The 27,778-nt window shown below is 45.3% G+C and overlaps 1 protein-coding gene across 2 annotated transcripts; it reads left to right on the top strand.

The window, feature by feature from the left end:
• Positions 1 to 795: 795 nt before the first annotated feature.
• Positions 796 to 17,680, top strand: PARD6B (par-6 family cell polarity regulator beta). 2 transcript variants are annotated; one of them, XM_055393616.2, is made up of 3 exons: positions 796 to 1,238; positions 5,877 to 6,099; positions 14,507 to 17,680. In XM_055393616.2, exons 1-3 carry the CDS (start codon positions 1,173 to 1,175, stop codon positions 15,340 to 15,342), a joined length of 1,125 nt encoding a protein of 374 aa, XP_055249591.1. In that variant the 5' UTR covers positions 796 to 1,172; the 3' UTR covers positions 15,343 to 17,680. The 2 variants fall into 2 exon arrangements, with proteins under 2 accessions (XP_055249591.1, XP_088699801.1); XM_088843675.1 differs by lacking the exon at positions 796 to 1,238 and adding an exon at positions 1,428 to 1,582.
• Positions 17,681 to 27,778: the final 10,098 nt, after the last annotated feature.

Raw genomic sequence — 27,778 nt, 5'->3', positions numbered from 1 at the left:
AGGTTAAAAATAAATTTAAAAGACAAGGGGGGCGGGGAATCCCTGGAGGGCCGATCTAGAAGTACAGACCTTCGAGGAGTCATCCCCGGCCTTTGCCCACTTCCCCTCCCTCCCAGCGCCCAGGCGACCCACGGGACCTGACTGGACTGCAGAAAGTCTCTACCAACGACATTAAGCCAGTAGAGCCCTGAGATTTTTCTCCAGTTACTGTTGCAGAGGCGGGAAAACTGGAATTTTGCAATCCGGGTTGCAGCCAGAAGACTAAAGGACGCAAATGGGTGATGGAGGGGCGTTGTTGGAGGCTGCAGCATCCCGAAGTGGAAGGGAGGGAAGGGGCTACAGAAAGCCGGCAACCCCACGGCGCCCAGCAACCAGCCGGGAAGCGTGCCCCACGCCCCGGCGGAGCTCGAGCTCGGGCCGGGTCCAGAGCAACCAGGCGCGCGCCCGCGCGTGCGCAAAAGGCCCACCCATCCCAGCGCGTCTCCAGGTGCGCTCGCGCTTCCGGCCGGCCCTCGCTGGGCGGAAACTCCAGGGCCCGCGCATGCGCTTTGGAGCTCGCCTGCGGGGTCCGGAGGGCCCCTCCCGGCTTCAGGTGATCCCACCCCTCCCTCGCCGCGCGGGACCAATCGAACGGCGGCAGGCGGGTTTTTCGAGCAGGAGGCCCCGCCCACGCGCGGCACGAGGCGGGTACCGATTGGTTGGCGCCGCGGGCGCAGGTGCGCGCTTCCCATTGGGTCGGGGCGGAGCGCGGGCCGCCGAGGCTTCGGCGGAGGCTGCAGGTGAGCGCGCGCACGCGCCGCGGCGGCGCCCCGGCCCGAGGGGAGGGAGCGCGCGCGCGCGGGGCCGGCGGCCGAGAGCGAGGCTGCGGCGCGTGTCCCCGCCGCTCCGCCCCCTCCGCCGCCTCCGCCGTCGCGGCCGCCGCCGAGGCCGGGAGGGCGGGCTCCGCGTCCCCGCCCGCCGCGCCGCCAGTCCGACCCTCGGTCCCGTCGCGTGAGGAGCCCGCCGAGCGGGGCCCGGCGCGGAGACGCGAGCCGCGGCCGCCCCGGTGCAGGTGCCCGCGAGGAGGAGCCCGGGCCGCCGCCGCCGCGTCCGAGCCCGCCGGCCGCGCACTCGCCCCGCGCGCCCCCGAGGGCGGCCCGGCTGGAGGAGGCCGCCGCGGGCCCGGCCTCAGGATGAACCGCGGCCACCGGCACGCGGCGGGCAGCGGCTGCCTGGGCACCATGGAGGTGAAGAGCAAGGTGCGCGCGCCCGGGCCGGCTGGGGAGCCCGGGGGCGGGGGCCGCGGTGACCGGGCCTGGGGCGCCCAGGCGCTGGCCGGGCGGCTGGGACCGCGGGGGGCGCGGTGGGGAGATTGGGGGCCGGAGACGGTGGGGAATGAACTTGCCGAGGATGGGGGGGCCTTGTGTCGGCTCCCGCCCCCAGGTAAGGCAGGAACCCCGCCGAGCGCTTAATCCCCTTCCTTAGGAAATCGTCCCCTTCGAGGATGAGAGTCAGGCCCAAGGCATACCCGAGGATGGGGGGGCGGCATTTGAGCGAGCGCAGCGTGGTGCGAAAGGTTTGGAGGAATTCTGCCTTCTGGCATGTGAGTAAAGAGTGTTTGAAACACCCGTAGTCACCCAGATGTAAAAGTTAGCTTTTGCTTCCTGCTAGGGATTTTTCCAGCACGAACTTAGGTGTGCACTGAATCTTGTAAAATGAGCACTGACCTTTCGTGTGAGTGGCACTTCACAGTTTTGAGTTTGGATGCCCTTCTCATTCCATCCTGCTACTCTTTCACGTCAAGTGTTTTCCCTCTTGACCAACGGTATGCCCATCTGCTGATGACTGCGGGTGGGTATCCTCTGAATTCCTCAATTGCAAGGCTCCCTGAGCAGGACAGTGTATCAGGATTAGTGAGGGAATGCTTTCCATAGGAGGTTTTGAGCTGAAATTTGAAGATGATCGGCAGCCCCAAGAACATTCTCAAGCAAGCATTTCATGAATTGAAAAGCCAGAAGGAACTTAGATAATCTAGTCTGATTCTCGGAGAAGACAGGAGCTCAAAAAGGTTTTGACTTTAACAAGCTCTGCTTTTTATGACAAAAGCTTAAAGCCCTTTTTACAAGATAAGTTTTAGGCCTTCTGGAATACTAAAGAGAGCACACGGAGCTGAGCCCCGTGAACATTTAAAATAAGAGTTGGGAAGATCAAAACACAGGGAAGAGTAGGAGAAAAGGAAAAGCGTATCAACTTCAAAAATAATGAAACCCTACCGAGTGTACGATTACGGGGGTGGGGTAGAAGGGAGAATGCAAAATCAAGGAGTGATTTTCAGTGAAGTAGAATAAGGAGGGCTCTCTGGGGTAGAAGGGTTTTATTATCTGGAGTTGATAAGCGAAGTCCTGTAAGTTGCCATAACTGAGATCTGCATTCATTTTTAACATTTTAAAACATTTTCAACTTAACTCATATCACAGTAAGTACTAATTTAAAAAACCCTTCTGCTTAATAAGAACAGAAATATAGCAGGTTCAGGAATACGCTGTCTCCTGTGTCTTCCATGGACTTGCCATAGCGAATGGAAGTGACGTGCTTGAACCATAAGGGTTAAGATAACAAAATACAGAGTTTTTCCTCTAGCATATAGTGGCAGTAGTGGTTCCGGGCCCAATGGTTGAACCTTCTCACAGCATTTCTGTTATAAATCGAGTTTGGGTTTGTGGGAGTTGAGGTTAAGAAAAGAAAAACACGATATTGCATAATCTTAAAATTCAGTTCATGGTCCTAATCTTGGTAGCAGGTCTTTAACTTTTTATCATAGGAAAAAAATGAGTAGGGATTCTAGGTGCTCTGATAAATACAGTCAAATGGTAATTTATCTTTCAGATTAGGAAACCTCGAGCATGTAGGGACTAGAATTTCAGGCTTTCCGTGCGTCTCTTCTGTCAACTCGTTTGTGAATCTTTCCCACACTACCCATTATATATTTGGCCTGCTCTACTGCACTTTTGGTGAACCGTATCTCTTAAACAGAATCAAGGCATTCTGAGAACCTGCATCTCATAAAGTAGGTCCCACTGATCAATAGGCACAGGGGAGGTCCGGTTTCTAGTGCGTCTCTGACACCTTGTGTTTTAACTGTATATTTATTTTTAAGGGGTTAAATAAAAGCACTTGACATCTTCACCATTTAAACAATATTTGGACAGATGGGTGAAACAGTACGTCCATTTTCACTGCTTTGGTGGTGATATTACAGCTTTTTACAGAGTTGATAACAAAGAGGTTGTGACCCCAACTCTGTGGTATGCAAATCCACATTTCAGGATTTCTTTTTCTTCTGCATAAAAAGCAAGTGTCAACATCATATCTTTGCTCATGGAAGGGGAAAATGGTACAAATAAAGTAATGGATCATGAAAATATAATTATAGTTGTTATACCAGTTACCATGTGACTTTTCTTTATGGTAATTTTTTGGTAACATTTATCTTCCTGTTTCTGTAGAGTTGAGAGAGCTTAATAATCAAGGCGATGTCCTTCAACAGTCTTAGATATCAAAGACCCGGAATAGTCATTGAGCTGTACATGTCCTGGTTATTATTCATGGGGAACCAATATTAAAATCAAGTTTACATTTCTAGAGTGTTGTACCAAAAGATGCCGGGTGACGGGTGTCCATCCCCATGACCAGGCCAAACTATACCAGGCTAAAAAAAAGTTTTTAATAGTTGTTGATTGGATCTTAATTTTTATCTCTATTTTTTGTATTTTTCTTCAAGTAGTAATAAAAAGTTCTCTTAATCCTGTTGTTCTACTGCAAGAAGCATAACAATTTCTCTTTTTTTTCTGCTAACTTTGCAAAAGGGCACATCTACTGTGAAGCCTTACAATTTCCCATTGTTTTTATCATAACATTTAAGCAAGAGAAAAAAAAATGTCGAGCAAAGAATTTTTATCCACAAGCTTTCGCAAAAACATTGCAGCCCTAAAATATTCAATTATTAGCTGTTACTCCCATTTCCCAGGGGAAGGAATAAAACCCGGGGATGAATCAGAACACCCTGGGATGTTGCTATACCAGAAGAAAGAGGATGGAGGAGAAACTGTGACTTTTGATAGCATCATAAGACTGACTCTGATACGAAGGGTGTTCCCCAGTTTTTATTTACTTTGAAACGTGAAGGTGTGACTAAACTTTTTGAGCACTTTAGGTGTGAGTCACCTTAATTTCTTGACAAATGTTGGTGTTTACATTTGGGGAATGTGTTTTGGAAACTTTTAATTTATTAGAAGTAAGAGGTGATTTTAGTGAGTTTCATTTTAATTGAAAACTAGCAAATAGTGTGGGTATAAGCAAGGCAGATAAACTTCTTTGCGGTAACACAAGCGGTGAATCCACGGAGCCTAGCGGGATTCTTGGGGAAGTGAATGGACACATTTGTAACCAAATGATTCCAGTAGGGACTTTCTCTGCTTGATGTTAAAGGCCCTGGTGGTAGGACAACTAGTGTTACTATCCAATAACAGATACTTAGAGGAAAAGGGAATGCAGTGGTCAAACACATTTGGCAAACAGTTTGTTTTAAAATTTTTTTCTGTTTTAATCAACCCCAGGGCTTCACCTCGCCTTTAATAACTGGTCTCCCCATTGATTCCCAAGAGCGCAACTGTAGTTATATAGCATTTCCCAAACTTATGTGACTGGGGCACTTTTTGAGGAAGGCTGATGACTCTTTCTTAGGTTTCCACATTTGAGGAAATGCCATGCTAGTTCCATAGTAAGTCATAGATCCTGTTTACTGTGGACTGAATGAAGCCAGTCCTTCGTGTCAGATAAGAACCACTGAACTCATGTGGCATCTGGGTTCTAGAGTAGGGAAGCGGACGTGAGTATCAGAGTTGTGAAGGGAAGTCCCGGGTGTGATGGAAGTGCCGTCCTCCCTGTTTGTGTGGCTCCTCAATACCGCTCATGTAATTATTCTCTTTACCCACTAATTGCTGAGCTCTGGTACGGACCTGAGCCTTTCATTCTCTAGGGCCTAGCACTGTGCCAAGCACATAAACACTTTCGCATTAATTGGATAGTTGTACGATATATATTTAATATATCAATAAAACTGCCTTTTTTTTTTAAGATTAACATAGGGAACACACTTCTTAGACTTATTTCTTCTGTGATATGCCTCCATTCATATGATGCCTTCATGCCCAGAAGTTCAAAGTCCTACTTGCATATGCTGCCGTTAATTCGGGCCACTTCCTATGAAGTTGTTACTCCTTTTATGGGGGAGGAAACCTAGATGCTTCTTGCTGACAGTCAAAATAAAGACTTAGGTGCATCTTTGTTACCCCGTGGCCTGAGTGAGGAGGGAAGACTGCTGTCAGGATCTGGACTCCAGACAGGGTTTGTTGGAGCTGAGTCACTCTGCGGGACAGTCCTCAGTGAGGCCTGGGTACCCCAGGGATTAGGTTGAGCCTGCATCTCTTGAAGGGAATGCCCTTCAGAGATGCAGCAGTGAGCCGGCACTTTTCTCTGTCTTCCCTAGGCTGTTTTATCTCCAGATAATGGGGTTTCTAGGGGCTTCCCTGGTGGCTCAGCTGGTAACGAATCCGCCTGAAATGTGGGAGACCTGGGTTCGATCCCTGGGTTGGGAAGATCCCCTGGAGAAGGGAAAGGCTACCCACTCCAGTATTCTGGCCTGTATAGTCCATAGGGTCACAAACAGTTAGATACGACAGAGTGACTTTCACTTTCAGTGAGGTTTCTGACTATAAACTGTGTGGTTGAAGCTGTCTTCTTTATTAAAGGAAACTCGTATCTGTGAATTTTTCTATGTCATGCATTGTAAGATTGGATTCTGTTACCTTTTTTAAAATTAATATGTTTGTTCGTAGTTTGGAGCTGAATTTCGTCGGTTTTCACTGGAAAGATCAAAACCTGGAAAATTTGAGGAGTTTTATGGATTACTGCAACATGTTCATAAAATACCCAATGTTGACGTTTTAGTAGGCTATGCAGACATCCACGGGGATTTACTACCTATAAATAATGACGACAATTATCACAAAGCTGTTTCAACAGCCAACCCGCTGCTTAGGATCTTTATACAGAAAAAGGGTAAGTACCAACGTCCAGAGAAATTGTTTGAGAATTAGAAGTTGTTAATTTTCCTCATTGATAGGATATACAGAGTTTGCCACAAATTTAAGGAATTAGACCTTTTGTGTGAATTTTATTACCAAATTAACTAACAAGCGAGTTAAGACATCTGTGATATTATTGGCTTAATTAACATCTTTACACTTAATTAAGTGTACTTTAGAATGTTTTTTTTGTAAACCCTTAGATTCTTTTTCTTAATGGAAATTAGGAATATATTAAATCTTCATTTTGAATGTGATTTTGTCCATTCAGAAAGACGTGGTCGGAGGAGTGTGACTTTGGAGTCAGAGAAACATTCTCTTTTTTTGGTGGCAACTAAGGTGACTCTGGTGGTAGAGAACCCACCTGCCGATGCAACAGACATGAGTTGGATCCCTGGGTTGGGAAGATCCCCTGGAGGAGGAAATGGCAACCCACTCCAGTATTCTTGCCTGGAAAATCCCATGGACAGAGGAGCCTGGAGGGCTATAATTCATGGGGCCACAAAGAGTCAGTCACAACTTTGAAATACTGTGTTTACTACTTACTAGGTACTTGAAGGAAAGTTGTTTACTCTTCTGGGTTGCAACGTGTTTATCTATAGAAAGAGCATAGCATCTCATAGCATTGCTAGGGAGTTTAACTGAGCTCAGTGCAGTGCCTTGGCAGGTACTAGGCCTTCGCTAAATGTTAGCTTTCCTCCAAGGTGTTTCTCACAGAAAATACAACTAGTTAATTATCTGGAAAATTAGTAAGTCATTATTTTGCAGGAAAGTAAACATTGATAATTGGTCTTGCAAAAGAACGTTTTAAATAACCACTGTATATGGCAAGCACGGCAATGTATTTTGACTTTAAAAAGTCCTACAAAATTTTTTTTTAACTTTGTGGCCTCTTCCATGCGTGTGTATCTGTGTCTGCCTGTAGATGGGCGCCATGCGTGCTGCTTCTTCCTTTGTCTTTGGAAAATGAGGAGGTTTGGAAAGGCAACATGACAGCCTCCAGCCCAGTTCTTGTGGAGTGATTAAAGCCTGACTGTGCTTGTAAACCGACCCAGCAAGCAGTTTGAGAGAGTGGGCCAACATTACCCTTGAAGGCGAAAACTTTATTTCAAACCAGTTGATAAGCATTGGACCACTCCCAGGCCTCTGAAATTCCACTGATTGTGTATCTTTGCTTCTGGGTTTGGAGGAACTCAAGTCCACCAACAAAATAAACTTCCTAGGGTAGGGAGGGTAACTTATGTCTGTACCACTTGATTATTTACAAAATAGAATCACACAAATTCGTTCTCCCAGAGACCCCTGAGACGGGTTTCCTTGGTAAGTGACAGGAGCCTGGTACAGCTAGGATGTTACTTCGGGAAGACTTGTGGGTTGTTGAGGATGAATCCGAGTGAGGAGCAGGCAGCTGAGAGATGCTGCCCGCTTCCACCCCAGCGGGAGACAAGGTGAGGTAGATAAAGGGATGATTGGAGAGGACCCACGCTCCTCACCAGATGTCAGAGTCGAGGAGGAGTCCAGCAGAAGATGGCTTCCTGGACTCGAGCCTGGTTGCTGGGACAGGGCCATAAAACAGGCACAGTTTGGAAGAGAGATTGACTCGGAAAGAAAACTGGTTTCCTCTTAGGCCAGAAAAAAAGCTTATCTGGCTGGTGAGTTTCAGCCTTGTCATGCACAAAATCAGAAATGGTGGGCAAAGAGTTGGAAGTGCAGAAAGCGATAGTTGAAATTTTGGGGAGTAGACAGAAAAGCTAGCAGAGACGAAGACCAGGGCTCGTTATTAGAAAGCTATGCATAGAATGTTGGAGAAGGAAGAACAGCAGTGAAGACAAAACATGTGAATGGAACTCATCATTTTAAACAGAATAATTTAAATCATTATTGTTGAATAAAAGGCCTTCCTTGTTAGCAGTTGTAATTTTCATTACAAATTTAGTTGCTATTTGGAAGTGTATTTAAATGTACAATGACTATTTTTAAACTACTGCCATCTGACAAACTTGTTGGATTATCCCCTTTGTTAGAAAGATTATAGGCTGTGGATTATAGGATCACATGTTTATGTTACTGGCATTGTAACACTCACAGGATTAACCCTAACCTCTTTGAAGGGTGGTTATCTTCTGCTGGTCCCTTCTTCAAAAAGGGGTTTTTGAAGTAAACACAATAAACAAAGTTTTCTGTACAGTAAAGGTAAATGTCCAGTAGGATTCATAGCCCTTAGCATTTGATTTAGAAAAAGGTGGGTGTTCAGCAGAAGATTTTTGTTTTTAAACGTGTTAGGTTTAATACAAATATGACTTAAGAAAAATGCAAAGTCAGTCAGTTGGTTCATTCCTACTTAAAACCCTCCAGTGGCTCCCGTCGCATGCAGAGCAGGAGCCTTCCTGATCTGGGCCCCACAGCCTCCCCTTCCCCCGTCCTCCTCCCCACGCAGGCTTGATTTCCGCCCCCCGAGCTCCTTGGGCTTGCCGGCGCCTCTGGGCTTCTGCGTATTCTGTTCCTTCTGTGAGGAGCACTTTTCCTGCCGCTCAGTGCGGGTGACTGTCTCAGAGGGGGGCCTCTTCCGACCACCCCAGCTGGGCCCCCCTGCCCCCGTCTGCCCCCCGGAGACCTGGAATCACCTCACTTAGGCAGCGTTAACGTGTTTGTGGTCTTATAGAGTTATGTAGTGCCCTGTCGTTCGTGGCGATTCTTTTTTTCATTTAAACAAAGCTGGACAGCTGCTTAAGTAGAATGCTGATTCTACATAATCTTTAATGAACATTAAATTCAGGAAACTAATATAAAACATGATAGTAAGTATAGTTACATTTTATTGCTTAATGATAACATGTTTTTCTGTTCTGTGGCTTCCAGTTTAGGAATCAGCAGGGCAGTGGGTTGCACTTGATATGGCACCAAAAAGACAGAAAAACAGTTTTAAAATTTGAAACTATGTGACCTGTTAAAATCTGGTACACGCCATCAAATAAGGTTTCTTTGAAGTGAAAGCTCAGGATTGAAGGCATAAACCACTTTATAGCGTGATTTTGGAGGTCACATTGTTGCCTATCTTGAAAAGTTTTATGTGTTACAGTAATTTATCGTTAGAGGGGAAAAACCCTAGACACTGTTTCTAGGGCTGTTATCGTGGAAGCAAGAATCAAAACAGAAAAACCTGATATCTTAAAAGTTATTTTCAGAGAGGATTCCCAGGTCTTTTGCCAGCCCCCTTCACCTGTTGGAGTTTAGAATTTCCTTATTTATTTGAGGGGAAAAAGAGTTTTCCTTCTCTTGTACAGGTGGTTGTTGTATGGACAATAATCTTAGACAATATTTAAAGGTTACACCTTTAAAAGAAAAACAACTGTACTCCAATAAAAAATTAAAAAAAAATACATTAAAAGTACTCAGGTCATCCCTGTAGGTTTGGAGGATGGCCAGGGAAATGTGTATTTTTTCAAAAGCCTCCCAGCCCATCCTGATGATGATCAGCCAGGTCTGAGCCCCACTGACACACATGGACTCCTCGTCAGATCAGGATACCTACACCACAGCTTCTTGCCACATTGCCGCTGACTGTTTTTGTGTGCCATCAGACAAACACATGTGTACTGTAGGTTTCGTCAAAGGAGCATGTTGGGGACACTTCTGGTCTTGCTATTTAAGCCTCATCTGCCTTAGGACATGGCCTTATGGCCCAGATACCTGGAGCCAGGTAGCCCTTCAGCCATCTCTTAGAACTCTGCTGTGCAGTAGATGTGACTTGGGAGATGTGTTTTAAGGTTATCTTTTAATGAGTCGGGTTTAATTCAGAAATGGCCTAAGGAAAATACATTTTAACAGTTGTAAAAAAAGTTTAAAAAAAGAAATAAAATTAAGCAAAATAAAAAGAAGCTGTAGAGATACATCTCACAGTATGACACCAGTTGCTTCTGTCAGAAACCTGGGTGTCACCTTTGACACGTACTTATTTTGTTGTTCAATCAGTCCATCACCAAGCCTATTAAAGCTGTGTTCTAATTATTTTTCAGACTTATCTCCCCATCTCCATTGCCTCTGCTCCAGGCCAGGTACCATCCTAAATTACCCGCAATAGCCTCCTACCTTGCCCCACAGGTCCCTTCTCCAGCTTGCAGCCAGAAAATCCTTGGGGTCTCTTCCCTTTGGCCTTAGGCTGAAGTCCGGAACCCTCCCCACTTCCCCGGGGGGCCGGTGTCTGTCTGCTGACTCGGCTCTCGCTCCTCCTCGCTCCCCTCCCAGCCTGCCTTCTCCGGAGGCTGCGCCTGCAAGTTCCTCCCTCCCTCCTACTCGGTGAGCTGCTGTTTCTTTTCCAGCCTCAGCAGAAGCCTCACTTCCCTGAGCAAGGCTGGCATTGCCCTTGTACGCCCACTGGCAGGCTCCCTCAACCCCGGGTACTTCACAGCTCTTGGCACCTCTGTAATCATAATGGTTTCGGGTTCTCAGTTAATTGCCATCTCTGTTAGTCTGTAAACACCTGGAAAGCAAAGTACCTCCGCGCAGTTTGTGTTGGATCTGTGGCACAGCGCGCAAGGCTTGGCCATGCAGCAGTAGGTGCTTCTTAAGTAGCTGGTGGTTGATTTTTCTTATATTAGAAAGTGAAGGGATCTGCAGAACTTGAATACAGCTTTAAGTGACGTTTAATCCTTTTAGAAAGCTGCCATATCTATTTCATTTTAACCGTTTTGGATGAGAACAAACGTTGGCAAACTTGGGCTCACTGGCTGTCTTGGAACCGTTTTCATGGAAACACTCATGCTCACTCCCCTCTGTATTGCCTGCAGCTGCTTTTACAACAGAGACCGTGTAACTTACAGGACCCTGAAATATTTATGGTACAACTCTTTACAGAAAAAGGTTATCCACCCCTTGACTAGAACAGTTCCCCAGACTATTTCATTCTTCCCTGTCTTCCAGCAGAACTTGAAATGGATCATAGTCTTAAACTTTCTTGGTGCCTCTCCCAGGAACGGTCACTGTTTTGTTACTGTGCAGGGACGTTTCTGGGATTTACAGAAATACTTGGTTTGTTCATTTTCAAGTTTGCTTTATATTCACTGTAGGCTTCTATTTGTTGTATCTGTGCCTGCCACTGGCTAGTGGACCCTCAGTCCTAACTCATGACTCTGAGCTGAGGAATGAGATAACCGGGGGTTTGGGGATTAATGTTTAAATAGTAAGAGGCTCAGAGGGAGGGCCTACAGGGCTCCCTCTCGGTGACTAAAGCACAGGAGCTTTCTGTGTGTAAGGAAGTGAGACATCCAGCCTGGCTGTTGGGCGGCATTCCAGGTGGAGATCCTCATCCGTTTCGGCGAGCTGAGCTCGTCAGGCTCGGGATAGGTGAGGCGTTGCTGCCTGAGTCTGGATCACGTGCTGTTGCGTCAGCCTGGGTTTATGCAAGTGAAAGGTTGCCATGAGCCGGGTTTCCAACCCTCAGTCCCGTTCTGAGTTTTGTACTTTGACAGACATGCTCAGGTGGAGCGTCAGCCCTGGTCCCTGTACATGTTCACCTTTACACTTTATACCGACACCCTGCACCCTGGCTTTCCGCCAAAATATTTCTTTTCCCAGTGGCTGGAAACTGATTAGCTAGATGGGGGAACAAAGGTGCCTTTGTACTGGGGCATATTGCTTTTGAGAATTTAGCAGAGAGCATTCAAACAGAGTCTGGAGGCGATGCCAAATTATGCAGATTGGGGGGTCTTTTGGTCAGGTTTCCCATGAATAGGTATGTAGGCAACTTGGTTTTATTCTCTGTTTGAAATTTCCCACATAAAAATTGTGTTAGTTCTGAATGAACACAGTCAGTAGAAGATTGTTGATAGATTTTTGGCCACATTTTGCCCAAAAGATTGTTTTGTCAGTGGATTTATTTCCCAAGCCAAATTATAAATAAATTTCTGTCTTTGTCAGAACACAGTGTAAGTACTTTCTCCATAAATGAAACAAAATTATCCCCAGGTGGTAAAAGTGCCCCAAAATTAGGTACCCCTGGTCTTGTACATTTCTCTGAAACTAGCTTTAGAGGAGGAGCTTTTGAGCACCCTGAGAAAACATCAGTGAAGTTCTCTGGGCTCTGACACACAGTGTCACTTAGCATTCATGTATGGCGTGAATGTGCCCACTGCTGGTCTGGTAAGAACACTGGGCCGGTCTTCTGTCTGTAATGTATTTTGTACCCTTCAGTTCAGTTCACTCAGTTGTGTCCGACTCTTTGCAGCCCCATGGACTGCAGCACTCCAGGCCTCCCTGTCCATCACCAACTCCTGGAGTTTACTCAAACTCATGTCCATTGAGTCGGTGATGCCATCCAACCATGTCATCCTCTGTCGTCCCCTTCTCCCGCCTTCAATCTTTCCCAGCATCAGGGTCTTTTCAAATGAGTCAGCTCTTCGCATCAGGTGGCCAGAGTATTGGAGCTTCAGCATCAGTCCTTCCAATGAATATTCAGGACTGATCTCCTTGAGGATGGACTGGTTGGATCTCCTTGCAGTCCAAGGGACTCTCAAGAGTCTTCTCCAACTTGTATTCCTATTTGTACCCTTAATTTCCTATAAAGTAGAGGTAATACTAGTCATCAATAAGGAGGCTGAGAGTCAGGGGACAAGAAACTGGAGATGGAAGCCGTGTTGCAGACACAGGCTGGTGATGTTACTGTCGTCTGTAGTGTTGGTTGAGACTAGGACTTTAGTTCTTGGGGTGATGGGGGTACTTTTGTCTTTTTTAATTCGTATTAATTTTTTCAATCCTTGGAGGTTCTTTTTAGTTTATCCTCTCTCTAGTTATTTTTGAGACGTGGTTTCACCTTTTGTGCCTGCTGTTAATTCTGTTTCCTCCTTCTCTGATGAGGTGTGTGGTTTGTAGGCTGTGTACCTCCAGCTGCGCGATTTAAGAAGATGGAGTTTTAGTGCCCTGTTCTCCTTAGTTTACATTAGCAATGGTCAATGGCTGACTTGAAGAATAAGTCACGCCCCACTCCCAGGTGTTACTTTGCAGGTTATTGTTGTTATTTAATTGGGTGCAGCATTTTAAAATGGGAAGATTTTTTTAAACCTAAAATACAAGATTCTCTGACAAGCTGGACTGGCCACACAGATTCCTACAGTCCTTGAGAAGCTGCCTGGAGCAAGAGAAGCCACACCGTTAGCGGGGCAGGCATGCTCAGCTTTGCCAGAACCCTCCCCTACCTGTTGTGTCTGTCTCAGCTGAGCCTCTTTGAAAAATGGGAAAATGGAAGATTAAGAACTTGTCCAGAAAAGTGAGGGAGAGTGTACTTGCAGAACAAAATCCTGTGTTTGGTACACGTTCGTTTAATTTCATGACGATTTTATGTGTATTATCCATTACACTTAATTACAGGCGGACCTTGGATGTATTGTGGGTTCAATAAAACGATTATCTCAATAGAGTGAGTCACATGAATGTTGGCACAAATAAGTGCATTATGTCAAAAAAGCCCTTCATTTAAAAATACCTTTTTGCTTAAAAAAAAAAAATGTAACCTGAGCCTTCAGTGAGTCATCACAAGTTTGAAATACCACAAGAGTTAACAAAATGTGACCCAGAGACACGAAATGAACAAATGCTGTTGAAAAAATGGCATTGATAGTCTTGCTCGATGCAGGGTTGCCACAGACCTTCAGTCTGTTTAAAAAAAAAAATTATCTGTGAGGCACCATAAAAAGAGATCTGCCTGTACAGTCTGCCCAACCTCTAAAACAGGTATTTGAGCTTCAAAAGTCCAATTTCATGTCATTAAGTCAAATATAAACATGCAAATTGGAGGGTTTTGAACAAATGTAGGGAAAATACAGTGTAAGTAACTTGTTATAAATGGTGTCGAGAATGTGTGTGTGAGGCTTATCAGAATTTCATTTGCCATATTTAATGTTTAAGTCCTTGAGCTTTCTTTGGCCACCTCATGCGGCGAGTTGACTCGCTGGAAAAGACTCTGATGCTGGGAGGGATTGGGGGCGGGAGGAGACGGGGACGACCGAGAATGAGATGGCTGGATGGCATCACCGACTCTGGACATGAGTTTGAGTGAACTCCGGGAGTTGGTGATGGATAGGGAGGCCTGGCGTGCTGTGGTTCATGGGGTCGCGGAGAGTCGGACACGACTGAGCGACTGAACTGAATGTCAACTTTTGGTAATTTTACGGGAAATACTTGAGAGGGCCACCTAGTGGTTTTTCCTGGCACAGCGTGTCTTCCTACTGCACTCCGGTTTTTATCCTATAGAAACGGGCTAATATTTAAGGAGTTTTGTTTCTGTACCAGATATGTTTTGAGTTGCCCTTTCTGTACAGATCCCACCATAGATAAGCGTGTGTTTTCATAGCATCCCTCCAATTATTTTATTTTATTTGTTTGAGCAGAAGAAGCCGACTACAGTGCGTTTGGTACAGACACGCTGATCAAGAAGAAGAATGTTCTGACCAACGTGTTGCGGCCCGACAACCACAGAAAGAAGCCGCACATCGTCATCAGCCTGCCGCAGGACTTCCGGCCCGTGTCTTCCATCATCGACGTGGACATTCTCCCGGAAACGCACCGCCGGGTGCGGCTCTACAAGTACGGCACCGAGAAGCCGCTGGGCTTCTACATCCGCGACGGGGCCAGCGTGCGGGTGACGCCGCACGGGCTGGAGAAGGTCCCGGGCATCTTCATCTCCAGGCTCGTGCCGGGGGGCCTGGCCCAGAGCACGGGGCTGCTGGCAGTCAATGACGAGGTCCTGGAGGTGAACGGCATCGAGGTCTCCGGGAAGAGCCTCGACCAGGTCACCGACATGATGATCGCCAACAGCCGCAACCTCATCATCACGGTGCGGCCGGCCAACCAGAGGAACAACGTCGTGCGCAACAGCCGGACTTCGGGCAGCTCTGGCCGGTCGACCGACACCAGCCTCCCCAGCTGCGCGCCGCCGCCGGAGCCCAGCCTGGAGCCGGGGGAGGAGGACAGCGAGGAGGAGGAGGAGGACATCGTCATCGAGGACAGCGGGGAGCCGCGGCAGATCCGCAGGGCGGCGCCCAGCGCCGAGAGCCTGCAGTCGCTCACGCAGGTGGAGCTCAGCTTCGAATCTGGGCAGAACGGTTTCCTCCCTGCTAACGAAGCGAGCTTACCACCGGTAGCGAGCGGCGCCCGCACCGAGCTGGAAACGCGTGCTCCAGACCAGAAACTCTTAGAGGAGGACGGAACAGTCATCACACTATGATGCCCGTCACGGCCTGAACGTCTTCTGAACGACGATGCCACGGAGACGCTCTGTAAATCTGGCTGGTTGCAAGCATTACATACCTCTGAACAAGTGATCTGGGATAGGCATGAAAAAATATATATGTATCTCTCGCAAGCTTAAAATGTTATTGAAATAGTAGTTTGATAATTCATGTAAACTTCGGTGGGTTAGAGGTAACTTCAAGTCTAAAACAAAGGGGCCTTTGCTGCTGAAGTGACACGCTTTTGCTATTTTGTCTACAGAGAACTGGGTGTCAGAGCACATCTCCCAGAACTAAACACCCTAAGGACTAGATCATTTCCGTTTGAAGTGGTTGCATATTTAACCTGCTGTGCAGAGCCTGGCTAATTTTTCCCTTAACTATATTTTTTTAATTTCTAATGTGAAGAAGTCTTATCAATTCGGTACTTTGGGGACCTGGCTCCTATATTATGCCCCATATTTTATTTTGACTTTTTAAATGTTCTTCCTCTGTTGCTAATTGTAACAGTTTTTCCAAATGCTCCCCCCTCCTCAATTCCTAAGAAACCAAACCAACTTGCTTTTTAGGGGCTGCTTCAACTTACACAGCATTGAAGCAATGTTCCTGAATTAAGAAACTCTTAACAGTCGTTCAGATCCCCGTTTGTCCCTCCTGTAACTTTTTACAGACTCATTCCATTCAGGCATCCCTTAAATGTCGTGAGAGGCAGTTCCATCACCCCTGCTGATGTGGGAGACTCTCTGCCATGTCTTCTTGTCCTCATTCCGAATCTCATTGGAAATCATTCCTTTCTTTGTGTATTTTGTCGGTCTGCCTTTATACCCTTTTAATGTGTTTGAGTAGCGTGAATGATTTTCATTAAAAAAAAAACACCCAAACTAAGAGATTTTTATACACAGGACAGCCTTGTGCACTTTGTATATGAAAGTTTTGGGTTTTCCTTAGTGGGGTTTGTAGGAACACTGCCTACGCTTTATGGAAAGTATGTAGTATTCCCCTTTGACAGGTAGAGTGTGTCTCGATTAATGTTAAGAGGCTATTTATTACTTGTGATGCATCCACTTAGAACAAGGTAAGAATAAGGCTGCTGACTCCGTTCCTTGCCTGGTTTCGGTGTATGAGGTGCATCGGCACTGTGGTCGCTTGTATATAAAGACTAAGAATAGTATGAGCTACATGAGTCCCCTGTGGCTTGCGGATGTTTCTCTGAGTTATTTATTGATTAATTTTATGGTAGGGCTAGGGTGGATACCTTATAACAATTGTGTGCTATTAAAACAATGAAGAAAGACTCCGTTTTGAAGGATATTTTCTCTGGTAAAAGTATATGAAGTAAAGTTGATTAAATGAAGATCACTTGACTCAGAATACTTCAACGTATCTTGTTCACATTGTACCACTAACCATATTATCACTAAACTATTAACTGCACAGCGTTATGTAACACAGTGTACTTTTTGTTGAATTCATAGAAATTCTTCCACTTATTTAACCACTATTTTTTAATGGCATTCCAGATTTAACATTCTGTTGAGTTTTACAAATTTAACTCTTGAATGGCAAAATGTTAGTAAGTAGAAGGTTACATTTCATTTATATTATAAGCGGTGCAGGGGTTCAACGTTTTAAGTAAAAATACTTTCACATACTACCTCTCTTTTTCTCTCTCTTTTTTTTTTAAAACAAAATTTTAACATCAGAACTGTTCTCTTAGGGGAAGAAATACTTCAGGGCTTGACTTTTTGAACAACTTTTAACTGTAAAAATATAGATCTGTCTTGTATGTTTCATGAAAATGGAAATCAAAGCTGCTAGTGCTTTTTGTTTTAATTGTCCCGCTAAAAGTATATGTCAGTGGTCTTTTCAACTGGAGCTCTCATTTAAATTATTGGTGAAATAATTGATTGCTAGACATATTGTAAAACCAATAGATCTTGGTTATACAATAAAATGTCAATTCATTGGTAGCCTGAATTGTTTCAAGTGTACCTTATTAACAAAAATATCAGTGAATTCACCTTAAAATTTTATAGTACTAAATGTCAAGCTAACTGTGAATTTTGTTCTGTATCTTAAGTAAGTTTATGATAATGTCCTCATGAGCTATCAACAAAATATATGTACTTTTGTGAACTACGAATTTTCTAATTAAATTTTACATGCAACATGATTTTTACATGAATGATACTTTGTTTAAACTATCAAATGTCAGTATTTTACTACAATTTTATTATAAAATGTACATTATCACTAAATGAACTTTGATTTTAAAAATCAAATTAGCTTTAGTTGTATATTATTTTTTACAAATAAAGATAGACTTGTATAAAGGCTGCTTTTGTGTTTGCAAAAATACATGAAAAGTCACCCAACAAGTATTTAGCAGGCACCCAAAATAGAAAATGAAAAGGGAGAAAATTGCTACGTTAGAACAAGATCCTAGCTTTCTTAACTTTTAAAAGCTCAACACCTAGAATTTCAGTGGTTAGGACTCCTCACTTTAACTGCTGACGGCCCAGCTTAGGGCTAGGGCATTTAAAATGTGGTTAAATTCAGAGAATGTAAGAGGTTATACATGATACTCATCCAGAATTAACACTTAGATGTTTGATTATTTGAAATTAGACAGAAGTTGTTTCTAAAGTGACAGTTTCTCTTCCAAATTCAAATTCACTTAGTTATACTTTTTATCACCACCCTAGGTATAGGTATGGCCTATATGGATTGGATTCAACTTATACTAAACATCGTAAAAGGCCTGAAATAAAACACACCCTCTTCCTGAGCCATTTCTAATTCCAAATTAGTCACCCTGTAATTGGCTAACTTGGTCTCTGCACTGACTTCTCTGCCAGCCAGCATGCAGGGTGACAACCAATCCTTTCTCCCAGTTTAAAAACAGCAAATCCTCTAAAAATTCAACATCATGTACATAGACCCCTACATATGATCCATTGACGTAGACCAGGGGAAAAAAATGTGCAAGGGAAAGCCAACCCATTTCTGGTTGTTTCCCTTAAGGTGCTTGAATTAATGGTTAGCAGCAACTAGTGATAGCATTGGCTCTGATTTTCCCATCTTTTAGACTGATGAGAGGTTTAATTATGGGTGACCAAATTTTAAGAGTTATGTGTGTGTGTCGGTGACTTTGGCAGCTGAGCTCTCAACAGATTGGGGAGCACCTTAGAAGACGTGAAAAGTCTTGACAATAGCTAATGTATTCATCTGGTTGCTTTACAACATTTGATGTGTATAAATTATAAATTAATTATAAATTAATGTTAAGAGTTGGTATTTTATTTATAAGCTGTATTTAGGTGCCTTCTCATTTTAAAAGCTCTCAGTTCTCCATGTAATAGGAAATCTTTTTTTCTAGTTCATTATAATTATCTAGTTCGCTATAATCCCCAGGGATGGATAGCAAAGTTATTTAAGATATTATTAGTAAGGATAACATTTTTTTGCATTACACACACAAATAATACATAAATTCATTCATTTTTTAAGAAATGCTGAAGTTCTTTTTTTCCACGAAGCATATTTATTCATATGACACTGTTAAAGAAAGTGGCTGAAAATAAGAGTAACTATAATTGACAGTGGGACATTTTTGAGAGTGAACGGATTTACTACTAATTATGCCGGGACAGCAGACACAAACTAGGTGTGTTAGGTAAAGTGTAATGTGAGTCTCTGTATTAAAGATACTGTAGTATAATGGCTTCGAAAAACACTTGGGAAGCACTTTGTTTTCCAGTTGAGAAATTTGCCATGGAAAATACTAGTCTATTTTTTTCCAGGTGGGGAAAAAAGCACTGCATTGCTTGCTTGCTTTCCTATTTTGAAATAGTTTCAAATGTAGAACAGAGCTGCATGAAAAGTACAGCCTATACCCTTCACCCAGATCATACCACATTTGCTTTCTCCCTGTTTTTCCTGAAACATCTGAGAACTGGTTGCAGAGATCTGAGCCCCTGAAGACAAGCATGAGAGAACAAGGATTTGCTCATGCATTCCTTTATACAATCGCAGTTCGGTTATCAAATTCAAAAGATCTGACTGAGACAGTCATATGGATTACACAAAAGCTGTACTAGAATCTCAACGGTTGCCCCCATAACGTCCTCTACAGAAAACCCCTCCCTCCATCCAGCATCTAACCCGGAACCAGGCGTGGCATTCACATGTCACATCTCTGGTCTCCTTTAGTCTGAAACAGCGGCTCAGCTTTTTGAACTTTTTTAAAAAGTAGAGACAAATTGTTTTGTAGACTGTCCCTCAATTTGGGTTTGTCAGTTTCCCTCATGATTAGATTCAAGTATTTGGCAAGAACACTGCGAATGCGATGTTACATCCTCATGCTACCATGTCAGGAGGCACATCATGTCATTTTATTTCAATATCGTTGACGTTAAAACACTTCCGAAACTTCTATTCTTGTGTGTTTCCAATATTCTAATTAGTCTTACCCTGATAAACACCAACGGGGACTTAGGAAAGGCATCTGTTTCCAGATTCATTCAATCTACGTTCTTGTTTTCTAATTGGGGAAACAGTAGAAAAATGGTGAGATGGCATGGATGTTCTTCAGTGCCATTTGTTTAAGTACATTTGTGGACCCGGTGATTATTTTTTCTGGCACTGACCTGAGTGGAAAGAAACCACCTCAGTGAAACTGAAATCCTGCGGTCATGTTCTCCAGAGAGCTAACTGGAGACTCCCGCCTTTGGAGTCTTCGGATTATGAATACCATAAACCCAGCTCCAATTGCTTCACTAAAAAAAAGATGTACTGGTTCACAGAGCTGAACAGTCAGGGCTAGAACTTCAGCACAGATATTATATTAACAGTGTGGCTGGGAGGAACTAATACAGCAAAGGGAACGGCCGGTATTTGCTTCATCCAAACGGGAGTCCCTAAGCCGCCAAGCCACAGGTGTCTGAGGTGTGCCTGGTGCAACCGAGAAATGATGTTTAGCGATGTGCATGTGTGTTGGTCGCTCAGTCGTGTCCAACTCTACTTGTGGACTGTAGCCCGCCAGGCTCCTCTGTCCACGGGACTCTCCAGGCAAGAATCCTGGGGTGGGTTGCCATGCCCTCGGCCAGGGGATCTTCCCGACGCAGGGATCAAACCCACGTCTCAAAGCCTCCTGCATTGGCAGCCTGGTTCTTCACCACTAGTGCCACCTGGGAAGCCCTTAACTCTGTGTAGTTTTAATTAATTTATTTAAAGTAGCTACATGGAGTGAGTGGCTGCTGTATTTTACAACACAGGCTAGAATCTCCTTTTTTTTTCTTTTTAAATTAATTTTTATTGGCGGATAGATGCCTTATTAGAATCTCTGTTTCTGGCTTTGCTTTCCTGTTTGCTATTTTTCTCAGGCAAATGACCCCTTTGTGGTGACAAAAATGTTCTGCAGCAACTCTAGCATACCTTCTGCCATTAACTACCCACCCGGAAGGGAGCCTCCCCTCCCTGCTAATGGCAGCCGAGGCCTCAAAGCCCACTCTCCATGGCCCCGTCCAGTTCCAGACCCACATCTGGGCGGGGTCGGTGAGCGGTGGTACCTCAAATAGTCAGGGAATCAGGGTTCTGTCACCTCACGGAAGAAAAGTGTTAGTCACGCAGTCGTGTCTGACTCTTTGCAACCCCATGCACTGTAGCCCGCCAGGCTCCTCTGTCCGTGGGGTTTTCCAGGCAAGACAACTGAAGTGGGTTGCCATTCCCTTCTCCAGGGGATCTTCCGACCCAGGGATCGGACTGGGTCTCCTGCATTGCAGGTGGATTCTTTCCCGTCTGAGTCACCAGGGAAGCCATGAAAGAAGGACCCTGTGAAAGGACAGTGAGCACAACCCGTCACTTGCAGCTTTGTTTACGAGTGTTTGGGTGCAGATTTCTCATAAAGGAGGGAGTTAAAAGCATAAGCTGCTATGCAAAAGGAACATGGGGACAGACGGCAGCCCTCTCCACAGAAAATGGGAAAAGTAGAAACGAACTTTTGGAGAAGGAAATGGCAACCCACTCCAGTGTTCTTGCCTGGAGAATCCCAGGGACGGGGGAGCCTGGTGGGCTTCCGTCTATGGGGTCACACAGGGTCGGACATGACTGAAGTGACTTAGCAGCAGCAGCAGCAGAAACGAACTTTGAGGGTCTAATGGTGTGTTCTGAACTTGAAAGAAAGGTTTAAATCTCATAATAGTGACAACATTTTTTTTTTTTTTTTGGTTTTCAGGTATTATTGTTTATTTGGACTGTATTTACCATAACGAAATCAGATACAAATCTAATGTTTAAAGAGTACATGAACCCAGTAGAAGCTTCAGTGGGACATGGCAGAGGGACTTCAGGGCCCCTGGAAGTCCAGGGTTTAGGACTCAGTACTCTCACTGTTGGGGCATAGGCCTGGATTATTGTAATATTGAATGATTTGCCTTGGAAATGAACAGAAATAATTCTATCGTTTTTAAGATTGCATCCAAGTACTGCATTTCGGACTCTCTTGTTGACCATGATGGCTACTCCATTTCTTCTAAGGGATTCCTGCCCACAGTAGTAGATATAATGGTCATCTGAGTTAAATTCACCCATCCCAGTCCATTTTAGTTCACTGATTCCTAGAATGTCGATGTTCACTCTTGCCATCTCCTGTTTGACCACTTCCAATTTGCCTTGATTCATGGACCTAACATTCCAGGTTCCTATGCAATACTGCTCTTTACAACATAGGACCTTGCTTCTATCACCAGTCACATCCACAACTGGGTATTGGTTTTGCTTTTGCTCCATCCCTTTATTCCTTCTAGAGTTATTTCTCCACTGAGCTCCAGTAGCATACTGGGCACCTACCGACCTGGGGAATTCCTCATTCAGTATCCTGTCATTTTGCCCTTTGATACTGTTCATGGGGTTCTCAAGGCAAGTATACTGAAGTGGTTTGCCATTCCCTTCTCCAGTGGACCACGTTCAGCTGTGGTCCATGTGATCAGATCGACTAGTTTCCTGTGATTATGATTTCAGTGTGTCTGCCCTCTGATGCCCCCTCCCAATACCTACCGTCTTATTTGGATTTCTCTTACCTTGGTGGTTGAAAATCTCTTCAAAGCCGCTCCAACAAAGTGCAGCCGCTGTACCTTACCTTGGATGAGGGGTATCTCCTCAAGGCCGCCCCTCCTGACCTTGAACATGGAGTAGATCCTCTCGGCCCTCCTGCGCCCGCGCAGCCACCCCCTGTTGGACGTGGGGCAGCTCCTCTCGGCTGCTGGGCCTGGCCTCAGGCGTGGGGTAGCTCCTCAAAAGCCTCTTGATAAAAGTGAAAGAGGAGAGTGAAAAGGTTGGCTTGAAGCTCAACATTCAGAAAACAAAGATCATGGCATCTGGTCCCATCACTTCATGGGAAATAGATGGAAAAACAGTGGAAACAGTGTCAGACTTTATTTTTTTGGGCTCCAAAATCACTGCAGATGCTGACTGCAGCCAGGAAATTAAAAGACGCTTCCTCCTTGGAAGGAAAGTTATGACCAACCTTGATAATATATTAAAAAGCAGAGACATTACTTTGCCAACAAAGGTCCGTCTAGTTGGTTTTTCCCGTGGTCATGTATGGATGTGAGAGTTGGACTGTGAAGGAAGCTGATCGCCGAAGAATTGATGCTTTTGAACTGTGGTGCTGGAGAAGACTCTTGAGAGTCCCTTGTACTGCAAGGAGATCCAACCAGTCCATTCTAAGGGAGATCGATCCTGGGTGTTCATTGGAAGGACTGATGCTAAAGCTGAAACTGCAATACTTTGGCCATCTCATGCGACGAGTTGACTCACTGGAAAAGACTCTGATGCTGGGAAAGGTTGGGGGCGGGAGGAGAAGGGGACGACAGAGAATGAGATGGCTGGATGGCATCGCCGACTCTGTGGACATGGGTTTGGGTGAACTCCGAGAGTTGGTGATGGACAGGGAGGCCTGGCGTGCTGTGATTCACGGGGTCGCGGAGAGTTGGACATGACTGAGCGACTGAACTGAACTGAACTGAACTGAACTCTCACTGTTGGGACCCTGGGTTCCATCCTTGCCCAGGGAACTAAGATCCTGCAAGGCATACGGCACAGCAGGAGAAAAGAAATGGCAGAAAGTTCAAAATTTACTACTTTTGAAATATAACACCACGAGAGAATCATGGTCTTAGAGCAACGGGTAAATGGCATGCCCAAGGGGCTGGAGTTGGGTAAGGTGGGTGGGGCTGGTAAACCAGAGTCTCCCTTTAGACACAGACACTCAAACACCACGGCGTTGTTACCATGTTACCACCTGGGCACGGATGCACCCGCTGTTACCAGCTCTTCAAACTTTTAAGGAGATGCCAGAGGGACTTTCCTGGTGGCCCAGTGGCAAAGACTGCTTGCTCCCAATGCCGGGGACCCAGATCTGATCCCTGGTCAGGGAACTAGCTTCCACGTGCAGCAACTGAGACCCGGCACAACCGGATAAATAAAAACAGATATTTTAGAAAAGAAGATCAGAAACCCGGTATGTCCCATGAGACATCCTGATTTTTAAAACAACTCGTAAGACAGACCACACAGACCAGCCGGCCCCAGGTGGCCTGCAGGCTGCCCGTTGCCTGCACCGTCTCAGAGGCTCAGAACCATAGACCATCAACGGCTCCCATTCCTTCACTGTGAAACCGTCTCCTGAGGATTGAAGGAGGTAGCGTGTGCAGAGGGCTGAGGACAGTCCCCAGGGATTAATAAGCTGCCACCGGATGTCGGCTGTTGCATCCATTCTCCAGGAGATGGCTGAGGCCCAGAGGGATTCGATGACTGGCTCAGAGCGGTCCTCCAACTGTGTGACTCCACAGTGTGGTCCCCAGACGGCAGCTCCAGCATCACGGATGCAGGTAGAGATGCCACGCTCAGGCCCCACCTCTCTCCTGCGGAACAGACTCTGCTGGTGGGGCCCGGAGTCTGCGTTTTAACAAGCTCTCCCCAGATGCTTCCTGTGTACATGACAGTCTGAAAAGTTCTGAAATCCATCTGTATCAGTCTTAGCAGAACTGCTTTAAGGAACACGGCTTATAAACGTTTCTAAAGTTCATAAAGATGTACAGAAACCTTCATTTTCTCGTCTGGCATATACCATGCTGTTAACTTGGCAAAAGCAAGCTTTGGTCTCCAGCCCCCTGTGCAAGGGATCCCACTTCCTTAAATTAGTATAATCTGACTTTCCAGAATTGCAGTGTTGATCAAGTATAGTAACTCCTCACAGAAATCATTAGAGGCATGCAAAAACAAACCTCTGAAAACTCCAGGCTGGATTTTCGTGTCGGGCTATCCAGCAAAAGGGAAGACAAAAAAGGCTAGAATCTGATGAACAGTCTCACCTACAGATGGGATCAGTACAGCATTCCTTTCCCATTCCATCCCCTAGCAATGCCTGAGACGACAAGCAAATAGCATTCACGGCATTGTTCCACGGCGACCTGGAGCAGGTTCCACTCGGATGAAAGAACAGGGTGCTGTTCTTATGGAACATAAGAGGCCTGTTCCCAGGCTCTCTGTCCTGTGCTAGCTTTAAATCTGTTCTGGGTAGTCAGTTGCAAATCAGGTTTTCCCCAACATTCCCAGAAGCCTACAGCTGCTGTCTCAGGTATGTGCCCGGGTGACTCAGGTAAAACTCCGTATGCTTAGTGACTCAGAAACTAGATCATTAACTCGGTGAAATGTTACCTGCCAAGCACGGGTAAAGGGACCTTGAAGAAGAGGGCTTTAGAATATGGGCCTTCCAATAACGCCACGATGGTGACAGCATGGGAACAGCCGTCCTGGTCAGTGTTGTTTCTTGGGTGGATCAGTGACTCACCCCAGAATCATCTGGAATCAGAAAGAAGCTCCAATCAGTCACTCTCAGGAGGAACAATCCACACCAGCTATCTTACCAAGAATGTAGATTTCATCTGTGTGAATCTCTATCTGGTGAAGCAGGAAAACGTGGGAAAGGATTCTTGGTTTAAAAACACACACACAGATAACTTTTGTGGGGTGGAGGGTAAGTATACTGTTTCATTAGCATTTAAAATCTCACCAGGAATTCAAGTAGATGCTAGCCTTATGTTCAGATATTTGAAATGAAGATAAAATGGACTAACAGCTTTAACAGTGCAATATGTTGAACACTGCACAACATATTAACCAATTGGACAATCGTGGGGTGACATAACCATACACTTAGGAGCACAGGTACCGGGGAAAGCCCTGGAATTAAAGGAAAAACCCACCATTCAGGCCTGAACAGAAGTCCTTGATTGCTGACAGAATCTCCCCTTGACTTCAGACTTGAGACAAACCGAGCGAGTCTGTCAGATACACCGACAGCTTTTAACTAGTTGATTTTTAAACTGAGTACATGCATTTACACACACACACACGAATCTAGTCTGCTGGAACGTGGAATTGACATTAACATACTGAAAAAAAGATAAAAAGGGACTTCCCTGGGAGTCCAGTCGATAAGACTGCATTTCCACTGCAAGGGGCACAGGTTCGATCCCTGGTTGGGTTGGGGAACTAAGATCTTGCAGGCCACCTGGTGTGGCCCTAAATAAATAAAATCTTCTAGCACAAAACACCATACAAAATGCCAGAAGTGGAAATGTCAGTCGCTCAGTCGTGTCCGACTCTGCGGCCCCATGGACTGTAGCCCGAATTCTCCAGGCAAGCACACCGGGGTGGGTTGCCATTCCTTCTCCAGGGGCTCTTCCCAAGCCAGGGATCAAACCCAGGTCTCCTGCATTGGCAGGGTAATTCTTTACCATATGAGCCACCAGGGAAGCCCACAAAATGCTAGGCAATACTTGAAAAATAACTTCAAACAAATCTCACCCCGAAATGGCCACTGTAATAATTTTCCAGTCCCCTGTGGAAAACAAGAGTAAAACCTTTCCAATAAGATCATCACAGTTCCGTTGCTGCCCATGAGGGTCCTTCTAGCGGGCTGGCCTCCACGGCCTCCCTCCGCCCCTTCGGGGCCTTGGCTGGTGCTCACAGGGCCCGTGCCCAGTGGGGCTGGCATGTGCTTCCATCAGCCAAGCCGACAGGGGAGGGAGAGGAAATAAACAGGGAGGGGAGAGAGCCAGGAGAGGCGGCTGAGTGGCTGGGAAGCTGGCCAAACGGCAAAGGGCTGAATGGGCTACATCAACTTCAGATATCCCCGATGTCCTGTCCCGGGGCTGCTTGAATGCCAGGGGAACACAAAACCCCTCTGCCTGGGTGTCACCAAGAATTCATAAATGTTGCTTTCCCCAAAATGTTCATGATTTTGAAGGATGAAAAGCTGGAGACAGAAGGTGAGGTCACCTTGACGTCTCTTAATCAAGTCGTGACGTTCGAGGTCAGCTGCCCACTGCTTGTTTAGTGGTGGTTAGTGTTTTTCCTCCTTTGCAGGGTTCACGCCTGGATGTCAGGACTTCTAGGGGTGGGGAAAGGTGACAAGACTGCTAACACTTACGACCGGACTGGGGTGTTTCCTTTCCCCCCCGCCGGCCTTGCAAAGACAAATAATGCTTAAGGATGGATGAAATATTTAACAGTGGCCATGCATAATTTATTCCTGAGTTGTTGCTTATTTCCAACCGAACAGTTTGCTCTCAATTAGGACTTCTCAGAACCGCCATGTCTCCTTGACAAACTCACATTAGGCTTATTTATACTCTTTTCTTCCTAAGGCTAATTGTTTTTATTCTTTGTTGTTGTTGAAGTACTCATTCCTAGATGTTTTTTTAATTAATAACAAAAATCAAAATTGGAGGCAAAGTTGTTGTTGTTTTTAATATTTATTCCTGGGTCTTACTCAGCTTACTCAGAGCTTCAGAGACAATATGGGAAAGACAAAAATATATTTCATCTATAACTGCCTCTTATGTGTGCTGAGTAGCTAGTTGTGTCCGACTCTGAGACCCGATGGACTGTAGCCCTCCAGGCTCCTCTGACCCTGGGATTCTCCAGGCAAGAATACCGGAGTGGGTAGCCATTCCCCGCTCCAGAGGATCTTCCCAACCCAGGGATCGAACCCAGGTCTCCTGCATTGCAGATGGATTCTTTACTGTCTGAGCCATCAGGGAATGAAATTGCATACGCCAGACTGGCTAAGGAAGCTGTGTGTACAGTGAAGTAATATATGACTTCAGAAGAAATTTTAGGGAAAAAAGCATATATTAAAAAAAGAAATCGGCTCCCCCCCCCGCAGAAAAAAAGCACTATTCGGAGATAACCGCTCACGTGTTTCAGTACATATGCTCATCAATATATACCTGTTACCTAACGTGTGTTCCAACAGAAATAGGATGTTACAGACATATAAATTATTCTGGCGTTTGCTTTCTTCAGAGGACAATATACTGTGAATGTCTTTTTCTGTCAGTGCAGTTCTGCATCATTCATAAT

This window comes from Moschus berezovskii, chromosome 15, assembly GCF_049115385.1.
Source record: "Moschus berezovskii isolate FMDL1 chromosome 15, NW_MosBer_1.0, whole genome shotgun sequence".
In the NCBI taxonomy this organism is placed as follows: domain Eukaryota; kingdom Metazoa; phylum Chordata; class Mammalia; order Artiodactyla; family Moschidae; genus Moschus; species Moschus berezovskii.
This window is presented reverse-complemented; position numbering and strand designations above follow the sequence as displayed.